The following is a 14,999-nucleotide window of genomic DNA, read 5'->3' on the forward strand; positions in this document are numbered from 1 at the left end:
TTGACCAATGTGGATATCCGATATCTGGATATTTATATTTGGTGTTTATTTTTAATGAAACCGTCTCATTGGAACAGATCTGTATCTCTAAACACTCACTAGTTAACAGAGGAACTAAACTTTGGTTTAAGGTGTTTAATAGCTGTGAATATATCACTAATCTGATCTAAGAACAGTTTAGAGAAATCATTCACTGAGAGAAGAGTAAAAAGGACTGTGTAATGTGGAGGAGAAGAGCAGCGTAGCTTTGAGTCAGTGAACTCTACAGGCTTTAAGACCCAGCTGAGTCAGTTATCTGTGATTGGGACTCCTGACATCAGTGTAATTCCTGAGGTATGGGGCGTGTCTCCTGTTCGAATAAGTGTGCAGACTGTAGCTGAATTAAAAAGATGGAATTATTGGTGTTTAATGATGAACACATTGTGTAACAGTGCTGATACAGCAGAGTATTAATTATTGCTGATATTTCTGTTCTAATTACAGAATGATGGAGGGAAAGAGATCAGACTCACCAGAACCCAGCTGTGCGTCCATGAAAGGTCACGTCAATGGGGCATCCAAATAACTTCAGAGACGGAGCCAGTTCTCCTGATGTGAGGTCAGTACAGTGAGGTGTTTTACAGCAGTGTTCCACCTGATCAAACTCACTGGTCTCATTATGAAGCCCTTCATGAGCTTTATCAGGTGTTGAAGCAGTAAAACACTAAAGTGTGCAGTGCTGCAGCTCTCGGACTGGCAGTGAGGAAAACTGCTTTAAGAGTTCAGTTCAGTCTGCAGTCCCTGAGCTGGAGGGTCTGTGGTGCTACACAACAACATTTACACCTGGGACATTAATGACTAGATCACTATTTTATTCATAAACATGTTAGTGTCAGTGAGGAAACCCTGAAATCAGTGTATTGTGTTAAGAGGATAGTGTTAAATATCTGTCTCTGTATGTATTAGTGTGTTGTGCAGCTATAAATACATATAGTCTATATTACATCATGTGTTTTATTTGTTCACAGACCACAAAAGAAGAAATCAAACATCAGCAGAAATCAGCTGGACTCCATATTCAAGGTGTGTGTGTCTTTTTAATGTGTGTAACTTGTGTGTGAGTAGGTTGCAGGTTTATTATTTAAGATAATGACAGTTCACAGGTTTATCCATGTGCAGCAGCATTATGGGTAATCAGACAGAATTTCAGTTGTAACTGTGGTAATATAAAGAGACCTTTCTTCTTTTCATAAAATAAAAGCATCTCTCAGTGTGTAACATTATAATATTTAGATGTGTTGCTGTGTGTTTCTAACCAGGAGCTGGAACACAAAGTCATCACTCTGATAAAGAATGAGCTGAAGAGGTTTAGGAAGCTCCTCAGTCCAGATTACCCAACATGCCCTGAGAGGGAGGTGGAGGATGAGGAGGATCTGCACAGTGTCAGAGAGGGAGCGCTGAAGATCACACTGCGTGTCCTGAAGAACATGAACCACACAGATCTCGCTAACACACTGCACAACAGTAAGAGCTCTGAGTCATGGCTTTATTCCATCAGGTTCACTTTAGAGAGAGGAAATAGTTTTAGATATGAACACCTTTAGTTTGAAGTTTGAGTTTAGTATCATGTACATCTGGTGCTTTTCTGTTCTGTTCGTGGTCCAGTTTGTGATTACTCTGTAAAGTGGTCCTGTTCCTTCAATAATATTTAGTCCATGAATCAGGAATGAACAACAGCATTTGAAAGAATTTTACATTTTATATTGTGCTCAGTGATTTTGCATTAAAACATGTTATTACTTTGTTTAATAGAACTCGCCTCTGTGTATCAGACAGAGCTGAAATCCAACCTGAGAGAGAAATTTATAAGAATTAATGAAGGAATCTCACAGCATGGAAGCTCAGCACTTCTGAATGAGATCTATACAGATCTCTACATCACAGAGGGTTGGAGTGGAGACGTCAATAATGAACATGAGGTGAGACAGATTGAGACAGCGTCCAGGAGACCAGCAACACAGGAGACACCCATCAAATGTAACGAGCTCTTTAAAGACAAGTCCATCAGAAGTCTTCTGACTAAAGGAGTTGCTGGAATTGGAAAAACAGTCTCTGTGCAGAAGTTCATTCTGGACTGGGCTGAAGGAAAAGCAAATCAGGACGTCACCTTCATGTTTCCACTTCCTTTTAGAGAGCTGAATCTGATGAAGCAGAGAAATCTCAGTCTGATGGAGCTTCTTCATCACTTTTTCCCAGAAATGAGAAAACTAGAATTACTAGACTCCTACACAGTGGTGTTGATCTTTGATGGTCTGGATGAGTGTCGACTTCCTCTAAATTTCCAGAAGAATGAGAGATTGTGTGATGTGACAGCGTCAGCCTCGGTGGATGTGCTGCTGACAAACCTCATCAAGGGGAATCTGCTTCCCTCTGCTTTCCTCTGGATAACCTCTCGACCAGGAGCAGCCAATCAGATCCCTCCTGAGTGTGTAGACCAGGTAACAGAGATACGAGGCTTCAGTGATCCTCAGAAAGAGGAGTACTTCAGGAAGAGGATCAGTGATCAGAGCCTGGCCAATAAAATCATCACACGCATGAAGTCTTCAAGAAGCCTCTACATCATGTGCCACATCCCAGTCTTCTGCTGGATCTCAGCCACTGTTCTAGAGAGAATGTTGGGTGAAGCAGAGAGTGGAGAGGTCCCCAAGACTCTGACTCAAATGTTCACACACTTCCTGATCTTTCAGATCAAACACAAGGACCAAAAGTACCATCAGAAATGTGACCCTGATCCTCAGCAGTCCAGAGAGAGTATCCTGGCACTGGGGAAACTGGCTTTCCAACAGCTGGAGAAAGGAAACCTGATCTTCTATGAGGAAGACTTGATAGAGTGTGGCATTGATGTTGGAGAAGTGGCAGTGTACTCAGGAGTGTGTACCCAAATCTTCAGAGAGGAGTTTGGGCTTCACTTGGGGAAGGTGTTTAGCTTTGTACATCTGAGTATTCAGGAGTTTCTGGCTGCTTTATACGCATTTCTCTCCTTCATCAGCAGAAATGTAACAGAACAACAAACCACTGATCTGTCTGATCTTTTCAGAAAGTCAGCCATGTCTGATTTCCTCAGGAGTGCAGTGGACAAGGCCTTACAGAGTGAGAATGGACACCTGGACCTGTTCCTCCGCTTCCTTCTGGGTCTCTCACTGGAGTCCAATCAGGCTCTCTTACGAGGCTTAATGCCCCAGACAGGAAGCAGCTCTCACAGCAAACAGGAAACAGTCAGGTACATCAAGGAGAAGATCAGGGAGAATCCATCTCCAGAGAAATCCATCAATCTGTTCCACTGTCTGAATGAACTGAATGATCATTCTCTAGTGCAAGAAGTACAGACTTACCTGAACAGAGAAGGTGACCGTCGTCTCAGGGGAACCCGACTCTCTCCTGCTCAGTGGTCAGCTCTGGTGTTTGTGTTACTGAACTCAGATCAGGAGCTGGATGAGTTTGATTTGAGTAAATATGACCGATCAGAGGAATGTCTTCTGAAGCTGCTGCCAGTGGTCAAAGCCTCCAGAAAAGCTGAGTGAGTATTTTTATTTATAAATGTATTACTGCATGGTTTGTTATTTTAATGTAACACTGAACTGCACTGTTTGGATTAATGCTTGTTAATAGTTACTCTAATCATCTTTAAACAAACCTCTGGTACTGTTACAGAAGATTGTTTCACTTTTTACACTAACATGTTACGTCTGCACTGAGATCTGGGCCATATGGACAAAACCTTATCACCATTTATTACCTTTTCTCTAAAACTGATGAAAATGATCTCTACAAAATAACTGCATGTATTCATGACTGCTTTTTGATCATTTTGTGAACTAAACACCAGTGAAAGTCACTTTTTCTTTTCTCCTTTTACTTGAAAGAGACATTGAACAGAACTTCACAATTGAGAACAAGAAAAACATAACACTGTCACCATGGGAACAGTATGAATACAACATGTGACATTGTGTGTGTGTGTGTGTGTGTGTGTGTGTGTGTGTGAAAGAGAGGTAAAGGTACAGGAGTCTGGCTGTGCAACTACAGTACATATTAAATTTTAGACATTTGAAAGCTCACACATCTGATGTTATTTTTATTTATGCTATGCTAACAGAAAGAATAAGTTAATATTACCTGTCTTACATTTTATTGTCTGTTTCTATTCTGTTTCACCAACGAAATATTTCCAAACAAAGCCACAGCACGTCCTGCTCCTTTTTGTTCAAATGGGAGATTTCTTATTTATTTTATTTATTTTTTAGTTGGAGACCTTTTAACATGTACTTTCATTAAAAAATGGTTTCAAGTTTCAATTATAATAAAGCATTTGTTCAAACAAAAACCTTCTGTTTTCAGTCCTTTAAGGACCATTGTAACTGATAATAATTTATTATTATTATTATTATTATTATTATTATTATTATGATCATTTATAACCTTAAAGGACTGAAAACACATGGTTTTCTTTTTGAATAAATGCCTTATTATAATAAAGCATTTTTGTATAATAATAATAATAATAATAATAATAATAATAATAATAATAATAGTACTGATGTGGTGTCCTGTCCTCTGATTTCTATCTGTAAGAGAAACACACTCACATTTCTGTTACATGGTAAACTTTAGCTGGATTATGGCTGTGTTTGTGTCGAATATTTGGCCGAATATTTTTCTGATTAATCGGATGGAGGGCATATTTCGAACAATCCACAAGGAACCCCCTCACTCCACAACAATTATAGGCTATATATTAAACAGTCATTTCTATATATGTTACTTTATTTTATTCATATTTAACATTAATAATAAATAAAATTTCATTTAGATGAATAATATATATTTTGGTGTGTGTCTGTGTGTATTGGTTTCTTTTCAGTCTTATATGACAAACAGTTGTGTAAAATTTTAGGTTTTTTTTTAACACTCGGTTTGTGGATTTTATATTAAATAAAAGAAAAAATGGCACTGAAAGTTTGCCCGCATACGATCTATCTCGGCCAACTAATCGATTGTGAAAATAATCATTAGTTACAGCCCTAGTTTTAAACTGCGAGTGGTTTCAGTTTAATATGTTGTAGGCTCATTTATTGAGTCTGTTTACATTGAGCCTGTAACAGGATATAATAATATTGGGCTTGTTTTTGAAGCTGCAGTTGCTTATTTGTCTTGTGAGACTTGGCAACACTGAGGTATTCGTGTGTTGTATATTAGCTCCAATACTCGACAGCGGAGGTGGAGGTGGATACGGTTTTCTTGAAGTAGAGGAGAGTTGCTCTCTCTCATAGCTAGCAGAAAATAAGTGCAGTTTACCACACTGACCATAGCAAAACAAACAAACAGCTGAATCAATTAGCTAGCTACCTATTGAGCTACTGAAATGTCTGACCTGTTTAACAGGAAAAAAGCATCTCTGTCTTCAATCCCTTCAGATCTCTGAGTTTTCGCCACCTCTCAAAAGCCACGCCCAGATTTATTCTCGTTTTAGCACGGGCTCTGTCGCTTTCCCTTTTTGACTGCAGGCTCTCCACAGTTCCAGGTTTCTTGGCTTTGACAACAGTTGGTTCCCCAGATGTCAACGTAACCATGCCAAAACTCATTTCAAGGAGGTGACTTCACCGGCTACCTCCCACCTCCCCACCTCACAGGTTGAGGGTCAGAATAAAGAGCAGATAAAGCAGCTATGCACATACATAAAGAGCTAGCTCTTGTGCTGAGTGGCCACGCCCATTTAACTCTGATCCAACACCTCATCAACCTTTTCTCTCAACATCCTGTAAATGTTCCATAACATTACATTTTAATGTGCACATTGAGTTCTTGTGTAAATGCTCCTACACCCTGTTTATGAAGAAATTAATTGGTATCCAGTGTGATAAATGAGGCCCAGTGTTTTATATGAGTAAAACATTGAAGTGTGTATTTTATATGGTGTGGATTAGCATTGTTTCTGCTGTTGAGCTTTGTTTTTCTGTGTGTGTGTGTGTGTGTGTGTGTGTGTGTGTTATGTGATTTGTATGTGTGTGAAAGTTAGATTAAGCTCCAAAGAACAATGAACTCCAACAGTTTTAGCGTCTCTGTGAAACTCAGCTTTGTGTTAATGCTGAAATATCTACATCACTTCTCACATCAGAACAAAGTACATTTATTTCTACAGCGTGTAGATCAGTGTACATTACACACACATTTACTTTAATAACATGCCAATACTAGTTTATTGTTTATACACAGGCTGTTCATTTTATATTTTTATCCTGACATTAGAACCTTGTATTCAGGTAAACACTTTATTTCCCACCTGATGGAAACACCTCATTTCACAATCAGATAAATAAATCTAACACTTCATCATTTCTCTTCCAGCCTGTGGATGTGTAATCTGACAGAGGAAAGCTGTAGAGTTCTGTCCTCAGTTCTCAACTCAAACTCCTCCAGACTGAGAGAACTGCACCTGAGTCACAATAAACTGCAGGATTCAGGAGTGAAGCTGCTCTGTGCTGGACTGGAGAATCCACACTGTACACTGGAGATACTGAGGTGCTCACACCCACACAGGCACACACACACACACACACACACACACCAAGAACAGTAATAATAATAATAATAATAATAATAATAATAATATCTTTATTTATATAGCACATTTCATACATAAAATGTAGCTCAAAGTGCTTCACAATGGAAAATAAAATAAAATTATGAATATAATATTAAAGGAGACCTATTTTAAGCCTTTTTACAAGATGTAATGTAATTCTCAGGTGTCCCCAGAATGTGTCTGTGAACTTTCAGCCCGAAATACCCCACAGATCTTATACCCTGCTGTAAATGCCCCTTTTTGGGTGGAGGCAAAAACAGGCTGTTTTGGTGTGTGTCTCTTTAAATGCAAATGAGCTGCTGCGCCCCGCCCCCTTTCCGGAAGATACCAGCTCCTGCTTCCGATACTACATTAGCTGTGGAATCTGCTAACAACCTTATTCACAAAACAGCCTGGTGTAAAATGATTCACAGAAAACCTACACAGTTTTCAAAAAGACAATCACCTTACTGTATTGTGCATAATGAAGGTGTGTTTTCGGGGGTTAAAAATAAAAATGACGACATAACTCTGGCACTTTAGCCGCATTAGCCATGGAATCTGCTAACAAGCTCATTAAGAAAATCGATTAGCAAACATTCCCAAAATATAAAGTGCGATATTTCCGTCTTCTGGATATGAAGCTGGATCACGAACAGTGGGTACTGATCCATGCTTGAGAATCAAGTTTTTATCAAATCCTGCTTCGTATTGACCCTCGTTCACAAAGCAGTCTGGTGTGAAATGATTTTAGGTATTTTTGGGGCACATTTCCTTCAAAAATAAAACTTCACTGCGTCTTCAGTGCCTCTGATGCCGAGAGTACATGAAGACTCTCATGTTCATTCTTACAGCCAACAACAGAACACTTACAAAGCTTACGAAGCTGAGACATTCTTCTCATCACTGTAGCTGCTCCAGAGTGGAGAACATGGCCGATTGTGTGCAGCTCACTCAGGGGAGGAGCTATGCTAATAGAGCAGAGTCCCTGGGCGGGGCTTGTTCGAACATGACGTCACGTTAGGGTGAAAACAAAAACGACTCATTTTGAGACTCTGTTTATGATTTATTGAGAATATAAATAAAAGGAGTGGGTGGATTTTTACCATCGTAGGGTGGTTGTGTACACATTCTGCCGACACACATTTATGTTCAAACACCATTTAAAAGTGAATTTTGTATAATAGGTCCCCTTTAAAACAAAAATATTGCAACAAACATTAAAGATAAAAATACAATATTAAAACCTAATAACTCCTTAAGAAATAATTAAGTAATCAAACAGAAAATATATTTTTAATTAGATCATTATGAAATAAAAAAAAATAAATCAGTTTTAAGCCTAAAATGAAGAGGCCTAATTGAAAGCCAAGGTAAATAAATGTGTTGAAGCTGCTTTTTAAATATATTTAGTAGTGTTGGGTCCGAGTCCACCTTTGTCGAATCCGAATCGAGACCAAGTCCTTAATCAATCAAGTCTGAGTCCAAGTCTGAGTCTAAAAGGGGTCGGGTTAGACTTAAGTCCGAGTCTTTAATGGCCAAGTCCCAGTCGATTCTGGCTGAGTCCAGAAAGTAATTACATTGATAAAAGATTTGAAATTGCAATTGTAAACTCAACACTGAGCTGTTAAATTAGTATTTTAACCTTCACAAACCAATGGCAACATAACTGTAATTAAAATACCACTATTACATCTTGCCATTGCAATTTAATATTTTTATTAAATGTCATCAGCACCTCAACTAGTTTCCTATCAAAAAATGATTTCAATAAAAAAATGGATATAGAGGTATTTGTAGAACTTTTATTAGATTACAAGTGTATGAAAATACAAATGAAGCTGTTTTGTTTTTGTGTCACACAATATTGTGTCTTCCAGTTCGAGTTACATTTCAGTGATATGATGCGTCTCCCCCACAGTTATATAGTCTGAGAGAGAGAGAGTGTGTGTACAGAGTAGAGTTACATTTAGCAGCATGTCACCATAACAAGCTTCATGCTTTATTACTATTTTTAATCTGTCTATTAATCACAACAAACTCATTTCTGAACACAGCTCTGTTCTTGTAACTTTTTTCATTTTAATTTCTAAAATAATAAAAAAAACATCAGCAGGGTTTATGGGATTTACTACATTAAGAAGTACTTTTCACATTTTACGTGAAATTCAAGACTGGAATTACGAAATGTTAACATTTAGGGGCGGGCGATATGACTACACGATACGTTTCATGATAACGATATGTTTTCTTAGGTAGGTCTATCAGTAGTATGCAACTAAGAAATACTAATTAATTTTATGCTGACATCCCACCGTGCAAAAACTCATTTCATGGAGGTAGCTCCACCACCCCTGCAGCCCCATCTCACCCATATATATATATATATATATATATATATATATATATATATATATATATATATATATTTATATATATATATTTATATATATATATATATATATATATATATATATATATATATATATATATATATATATATACACTCACACACACAGACATACACTCATTTTTAATTATAGGTTGGCAGTCTAAATGCTAAATGTGACATTAAAATAATATGTACTATTATATTCTATTCAACTCATTTAGGTGTATTTTTATTCTATTACAACTTTAAGCAAGTCTACAGGGAGTTTGTCCTCATCATGTAGGACACCAACAGATTAGCTCCTTAGCAGCTAGCTAGCTAGTTTAAATAACGTTAGCTATGCTAATGAACAAATCACACCTGTTAAACTCACCTCAACATGTCTTTTACAATCATCTAACCCACCATGGGCAATCAAAGAGTCGCTGTTGAAAACTGTTGTTATTTTTTGACCCCTATGAAACAGGTGTACATTTTAGTGTAGTCTGGGGTGAAGGGCGTGTTTTCTTTTTTTTTTGACACTCTGCCATGACGCTACAGTGATACTGAACTGATTAATGACCTGAAGAGAGAGAGAGAGAGAGAGAGAGAGAGAGTGGTCGACTTTAAAGCCTGCCCACAGAGAAAACTGATAGGTCTAGCTAGCAGAAAGAGAGACCAGTCAGGAAATGTTCTGTCACTCTCTCGCTCTTGTTACTCACTCTCTAAGTCTGAGTACAAATTTAATTGAGTGTGTGACAAGTCCGAATTCTCTTCATAATTTGACTCGAGTACCCCAACTCCAATATAATTAATCCTCCCACAATTACTGCAGGTTGTAACACAAAAACAAGCATAACATACTCATATATACTAATAGTAGTTACGGTTCTAATGTAATCTCCTTTTCCATCTTTCCAGTCATTATTCTGCTAGCAGGTGATCAGAGATGAGTGGATAGTGTCTGTCCTCCCTATAAGCTTTGTTGCCATTTATGATTTTTTATTAAATAAATTCTGTTTTTGTGTTTTAAATAGAGCTGCAACAACTAATCGATAAAATCAATCATAATCGATTATGAAAATCATTGTCAAGGAATCTCATGAGCGATTAGTTGGTGTGTGCATGGTACATTTACTCATTATGTTACTTCTGTTCCGAAAACACGCTTGGAGAGTAAATACTAAAGTTGTGTCCCAAATGATGTACTCCTGTACTGTACTATACTATACTATGTACTGTGTACTCTACCGTGTAGTGCAGTGTTTCCGTGGACCCCCTAGTGGTCAGTGTTGTAATTGCAGGTGGTTGGTAGGAAAGTTTAAAAAATGTTTAAATAATATTATATAATTTTTTGTTCAATGTATCAAAATATATTCAAACGAGATGTTTTTAAAACTAATCAATTTGGTTATTCGTGGTAATACACGTGTGGGTGCGTAACATGGTTACACGTGTGGGTAATATGGTTATGACATGCTTCTAAACGCGTGTGTAACATGGTTATAACATGGTTATACGTGTGTAACATGGTTATAACATGATTATACACGTGTGTAACATAGTTTTAACTTGGTTATACATGTGTAATGTGGTAATAGCATGATTATGTGTGTGTAATATGGTTATAACATGGTTATTAAAATGTTTGTAAAAAGGATGTTACATGGTTATAAACGTGTGCAACATGGTTATAAACGTGTGTAACATGGTTATAAACGTGTGTAACATGGTTATAACATGGTAATAAACGTGTGTGTGGGTAACGTGTATAACATGGTTATACACGTGTATGTAACAAGGTTAGATCATGGTTTTACATGTGTGAAACATGGTTATAACATGGTAATACACATGGGTTTGTGTGGGTAACGTGGGTATAACATGGTAATACACAAGTGTTTAACATGGTTATCTATGTGTGTAACATGGTTATAACATGGTTATACACGTGTGGGTGTGTAACATGGTTATACACGTGTGTAACAGTTATAACATGGGTATATTTGTGTGTAACATGGATAAAACATGGTTATCCACCTGTGTAACATGGTTATACACTTGTGTAACTCATGAACTACATAAAGAGCTAGCTCTTGTGCTGAGTGGCCACGCCCATTTAACTCTGATCCAACACCTCATCAACCTTTTCTCTCAACATCCTGTAAATGTTCCATAACATTACATTTTAATTTGCACATTAAAGAGTTCTTGTGTAAATGCTCCTACACACTGTTTATGAAGAAATTAATTCGTATCCAGTGTGATAAATGAGGCCCAGTGTTTTATATGAGTAAAACATTCAAGTGTGTATTTTATATGGTGTGGATTAGCATTGTTTTTGCTGTTGAGCTTTGATTTTCTGTTCTGTTTTTTTGTTTTTCTGTGTGTGTGTGTGTGTGTGTGTGTGTGTTATGTGATTTGTATGTGTGTGAAAGTTAGATTAAGCTCCAAAGAACAATGAACTCCAACAGTTTTAGCATCTCTGTGAAACTCAGCTTTGTGTTAATGCTGAAATATCTACATCACTTCTCACATCAGTACAAAGTACATTTATTTCTACAGCGTGTAGATCAGTGTACATTACACACACATTTACTTTAATAACATGCCAATACTAGTTTATTGTTTATACACAGGCTGTTCATTTTATATTTTTATCCTGACATTAGAACCTTGTGTTCAGGTAAACACTTTATTTACCACCTGATGGAAACCCCTCATTTCACAATCAGATAAATAAATCTAACACTTCATCATTTCTCTTCCAGGCTGTGGAGGTGTAATCTGACAGAGGAAAGCTGTAGAGTTCTGTCCTCAGTTCTCAGCTCAAACTCCTCCAGACTGAGAGAACTGGACCTGGGTTACAATAACCTGCAGGATTCAGGAGTGAAGCTGCTCTCTGCTGGACTGGAGAATCCACACTGTACACTGCAGACACTGAGGTACACACACACACACACACACAGAGCAGAATTTTAATAAACACAGCTACATCCAGTTTCCATCTGTGGTGATTGTAATTGTAGTCATGTGATATATTGTCACTGTTGTGTGTGTGAGATGGAGAGTAAATGTTCTGTATGTAAAGATTTTGTGTAGTTGATGTTTTCAGAGCTAAAACTGAGTGTGTTAAGTGTGAGAAGGGTTTCTTTCTTGTAGGATGTATAACTGCAGTATTACAGATGAAGGTTGTGCCGCTCTGGCTTCAGCTCTGAGGTCAAACTCCTCATCACACCTGAGAGAACTGAATCTGACCGGTAATAATCCAGGAGAATCAGGAGTGAAGCTGCTCTCTGATCTACTGAAGGATCCACACTGTAAACTGGAGACATTATAGTGAGTTACTGACTTACTGTCTCTTTACTCTACTCTACTGTATCATACTGAATAATGTGTGTGTGTGTGTGTTGGTGTTTATGCTGATGTTGTGTGTTTACACTGATGCTCTTCTGTCTTTCAGCGTTAAGAATAATAAACTCACCAGGACAGGCGTATGACAGGAGTCTCACCTCAAACCTCTTCTCCAGGATAAAGCAGTTTTGGTGAAGAGTTAGAACCTGTCCCACATTTCCAGCAGTTTGGGAGCTGAATCATTAAACTTAAAGGGACAGAGCAGATACAAAGTCAAGAACAGGCAGAAGGTCATACACAGGAGAAATCAACACACGTAACGAAATACCTGCTGTACAAAGCAACGGCAGTGATCTGCCCCGGGGATGGAGACTGACGATGCTTAAGTACACATCTGGAAATGTACAGCCGACTGATCCCAAAGCACGAGGCAGGAGCAGGCATGTTAATGGTAAATGGTCTGTACTTATATAGCGCTTTTTTAACCGTAGTGGTTCCAAAGCGCTTTACACTGTTTCACATTCATGAGGCTTGTGCCAAAGAGTACATGTGAAAATACAGTGGAAAATTTCCCTTGCAACCTGCCAACCTTTGCTGTGTCATGAACACAGTGTCGTGGTCAACCCAGGAGATGATTCAGAAAAGTGCCTAGGCAACAGTGTGTGTTCAGCATGCATGGAGGCACTGGTTCTGTACATAGTGTTACATGAAATAACACCAGAAATAACACAAATCAATACCATCGTGCGCATCTCTCTAATGGCCTGATGAGGTCCATGTCAATTCTTTCAGCTGGGACCTTGAATAAAGGTAATGGGCACAATGGTGCTATTGGGGTGGCCATTGGATTTTGCAGCTGAAATTAGTAGCCTGATAACAATTGCTTCCACAGCTCCTTTTTGATGCACCAGTCGACTTAACACTACCAATATGAGTTGAAGTTTGGCCAAAAACCTAAGCTACCAGTGGATAGTCTGCTTGATGGTAGTGAAGAAGGGGAAGGAGATGGTGCCCATTCAGATTGGGTGGCCCAACACCAAAAGTATTTGATCTCCATTTATACCATTTCCCGAAGGCACTTGGAGACTGTGGTCATTCACTGTAGGACCAATTGCCCTGACTCAGTCCATTGCTGAGATCTTACACCTGTTCTTAGCTGGCAACAGTATGCCAGGTAAACCAATGGGTCAGGTCTACTGGCCCTTTCCAGCCCCAGGAGTGAGTAGAGCCAGAAGGACCTAGAATTGGAGATTATTTACAAGTGGCCATAGTCCACACGAGAACGGGTGTAAGGAACTCTGAGGGTCAAGTCCACGTTGATTCTAGTTCTCAGCTCTCAGTGCTTCAGTCTAGTCCAACAGGGGTACAAAATGATTACTCTCTTATGACTATAGGTTCATCTTTAGCGTCTCAACCCCAGGTGACCACACGAGAGCAAGAGTTGAATTTAGAATCTTCTCTAGATCTTCATATAGCTCAGTCACTTGATCAGTCAGGAATGGGTTTAGTTTCTAGGGCATCCTTTAGGCGTTCTACTCATGGGACTCTCAGCGTTCACCGGGATGGTGACCATTAAAGGTAGGGGTGAATTTGGCAAAGTTGGTTGGAGGCGCTGTTGCACATGCCCACTAGAGGGTGGACTGATTCTTTATACACATCACGTCCTGTCTATAGAACCATGTCCAGTGCTTGAATCCTTTGCTACACTGTGATTATTGGTGCTGGAAGAATAAGTTCTGTCTATGGCAAATGTGTGTTATAAATGTGCCAACACCATTTATAACTGCCTGGACAGGCTATTATCTCAGGGACTTGGTAGCGTGTTTCATAATTTGTCTGCATCACATTGATTACCATCAAACCCATATGTGCTTGTTGAATATCCCATTATGGATTTAGTCCCACTTTGCTGTTATAATAACCTCCACTCTTCTAGGTAATCTTTCCACTTTATTTTGGAGCATGGCCTTTGGGATTTGTGCATTTGAGCATGCATTTCACCTGCTGAAGAAGAGACTAAAGGGGGAAACCCCACAAAACAAACAACTGAAAGAAGCTGTGGTAAAAGCCTGGAAAAGCATCACAAAAGAAGAGTGCCTCAATTTGGTGATGTCACTGGGTCGGTGCTTGATTAATTATTGTAAGGAAGGGATATGCAACCACATTGTCTTCAAGGAAATCAAAATAAATAACACTCTGTTCCAATATTTTTGCTCACCTCAAAATGTTCTAAGTTGTTTAACACATCTAGATGTATATATCAGGAAATTAAATCTTCAATTTTGATCTATTGTCTTATATTCATCTTTTGAACTCAATCCCAAATGTCTTTAGTGTATAGCAAAAACAAAAGAATTCCAATACTTTTGAAGAGGACTGCATGTATGGCAAGGCTGACTGAAGACAGGTGGGGCTGATGGCCACTGATTATGATTAAGACAGTGCTCTCTGCCTCCCTCTAGTGATGCAACAAGTCAGTTGTCTACTTACACCACAATCCATTACAAAACAACAGACTCTCACTCCTATCTGGGGTTCAAATTTTCACAAGGAAATGTGCAATGACTTTTTACAACTATGGATTCACCACAAGAACATCATAGATCTCCCAACATGCTTCACGGCCTACAGACATGGCCGCCATGATCTACACTTCCCAGAACATGCGTGCGC

General features: G+C 38.6%; 1 protein-coding gene across 1 annotated transcript; it reads left to right on the forward strand.

The window, feature by feature from the left end:
- The first annotated feature begins 548 nt into the window (after nucleotides 1-548).
- Nucleotides 549-12,009, forward strand: LOC128617317 (NLR family CARD domain-containing protein 3-like). The gene is made up of 7 exons (XM_053640399.1): nucleotides 549-598; nucleotides 1,008-1,062; nucleotides 1,299-1,503; nucleotides 1,792-3,556; nucleotides 6,385-6,558; nucleotides 11,744-11,925; nucleotides 12,002-12,009. Exons 1-7 carry the CDS (start codon nucleotides 549-551, stop codon nucleotides 12,007-12,009), a joined length of 2,439 nt encoding a protein of 812 aa, XP_053496374.1.
- Nucleotides 12,010-14,999: the final 2,990 nt, after the last annotated feature.

Source organism: Ictalurus furcatus, chromosome 13 (genome assembly GCF_023375685.1).
Source record: "Ictalurus furcatus strain D&B chromosome 13, Billie_1.0, whole genome shotgun sequence".
Lineage (NCBI taxonomy): Eukaryota > Metazoa > Chordata > Actinopteri > Siluriformes > Ictaluridae > Ictalurus > Ictalurus furcatus.

Bases quoted from the DNA above. Each gene is read 5' to 3' on its own strand.
- LOC128617317 (XM_053640399.1), top strand. From the start codon at position 549: ATGGGGCATCCAAATAACTTCAGAGACGGAGCCAGTTCTCCTGATGTG. The intron at 599-1,007 runs GTCAGTACAGTG...ATTTGTTCACAG, and splicing joins GCCAGTTCTCCTGATGTGAG to ACCACAAAAGAAGAAATCAA. The intron at 1,504-1,791 runs GTAAGAGCTCTG...TTTGTTTAATAG, and splicing joins CGCTAACACACTGCACAACA to AACTCGCCTCTGTGTATCAG.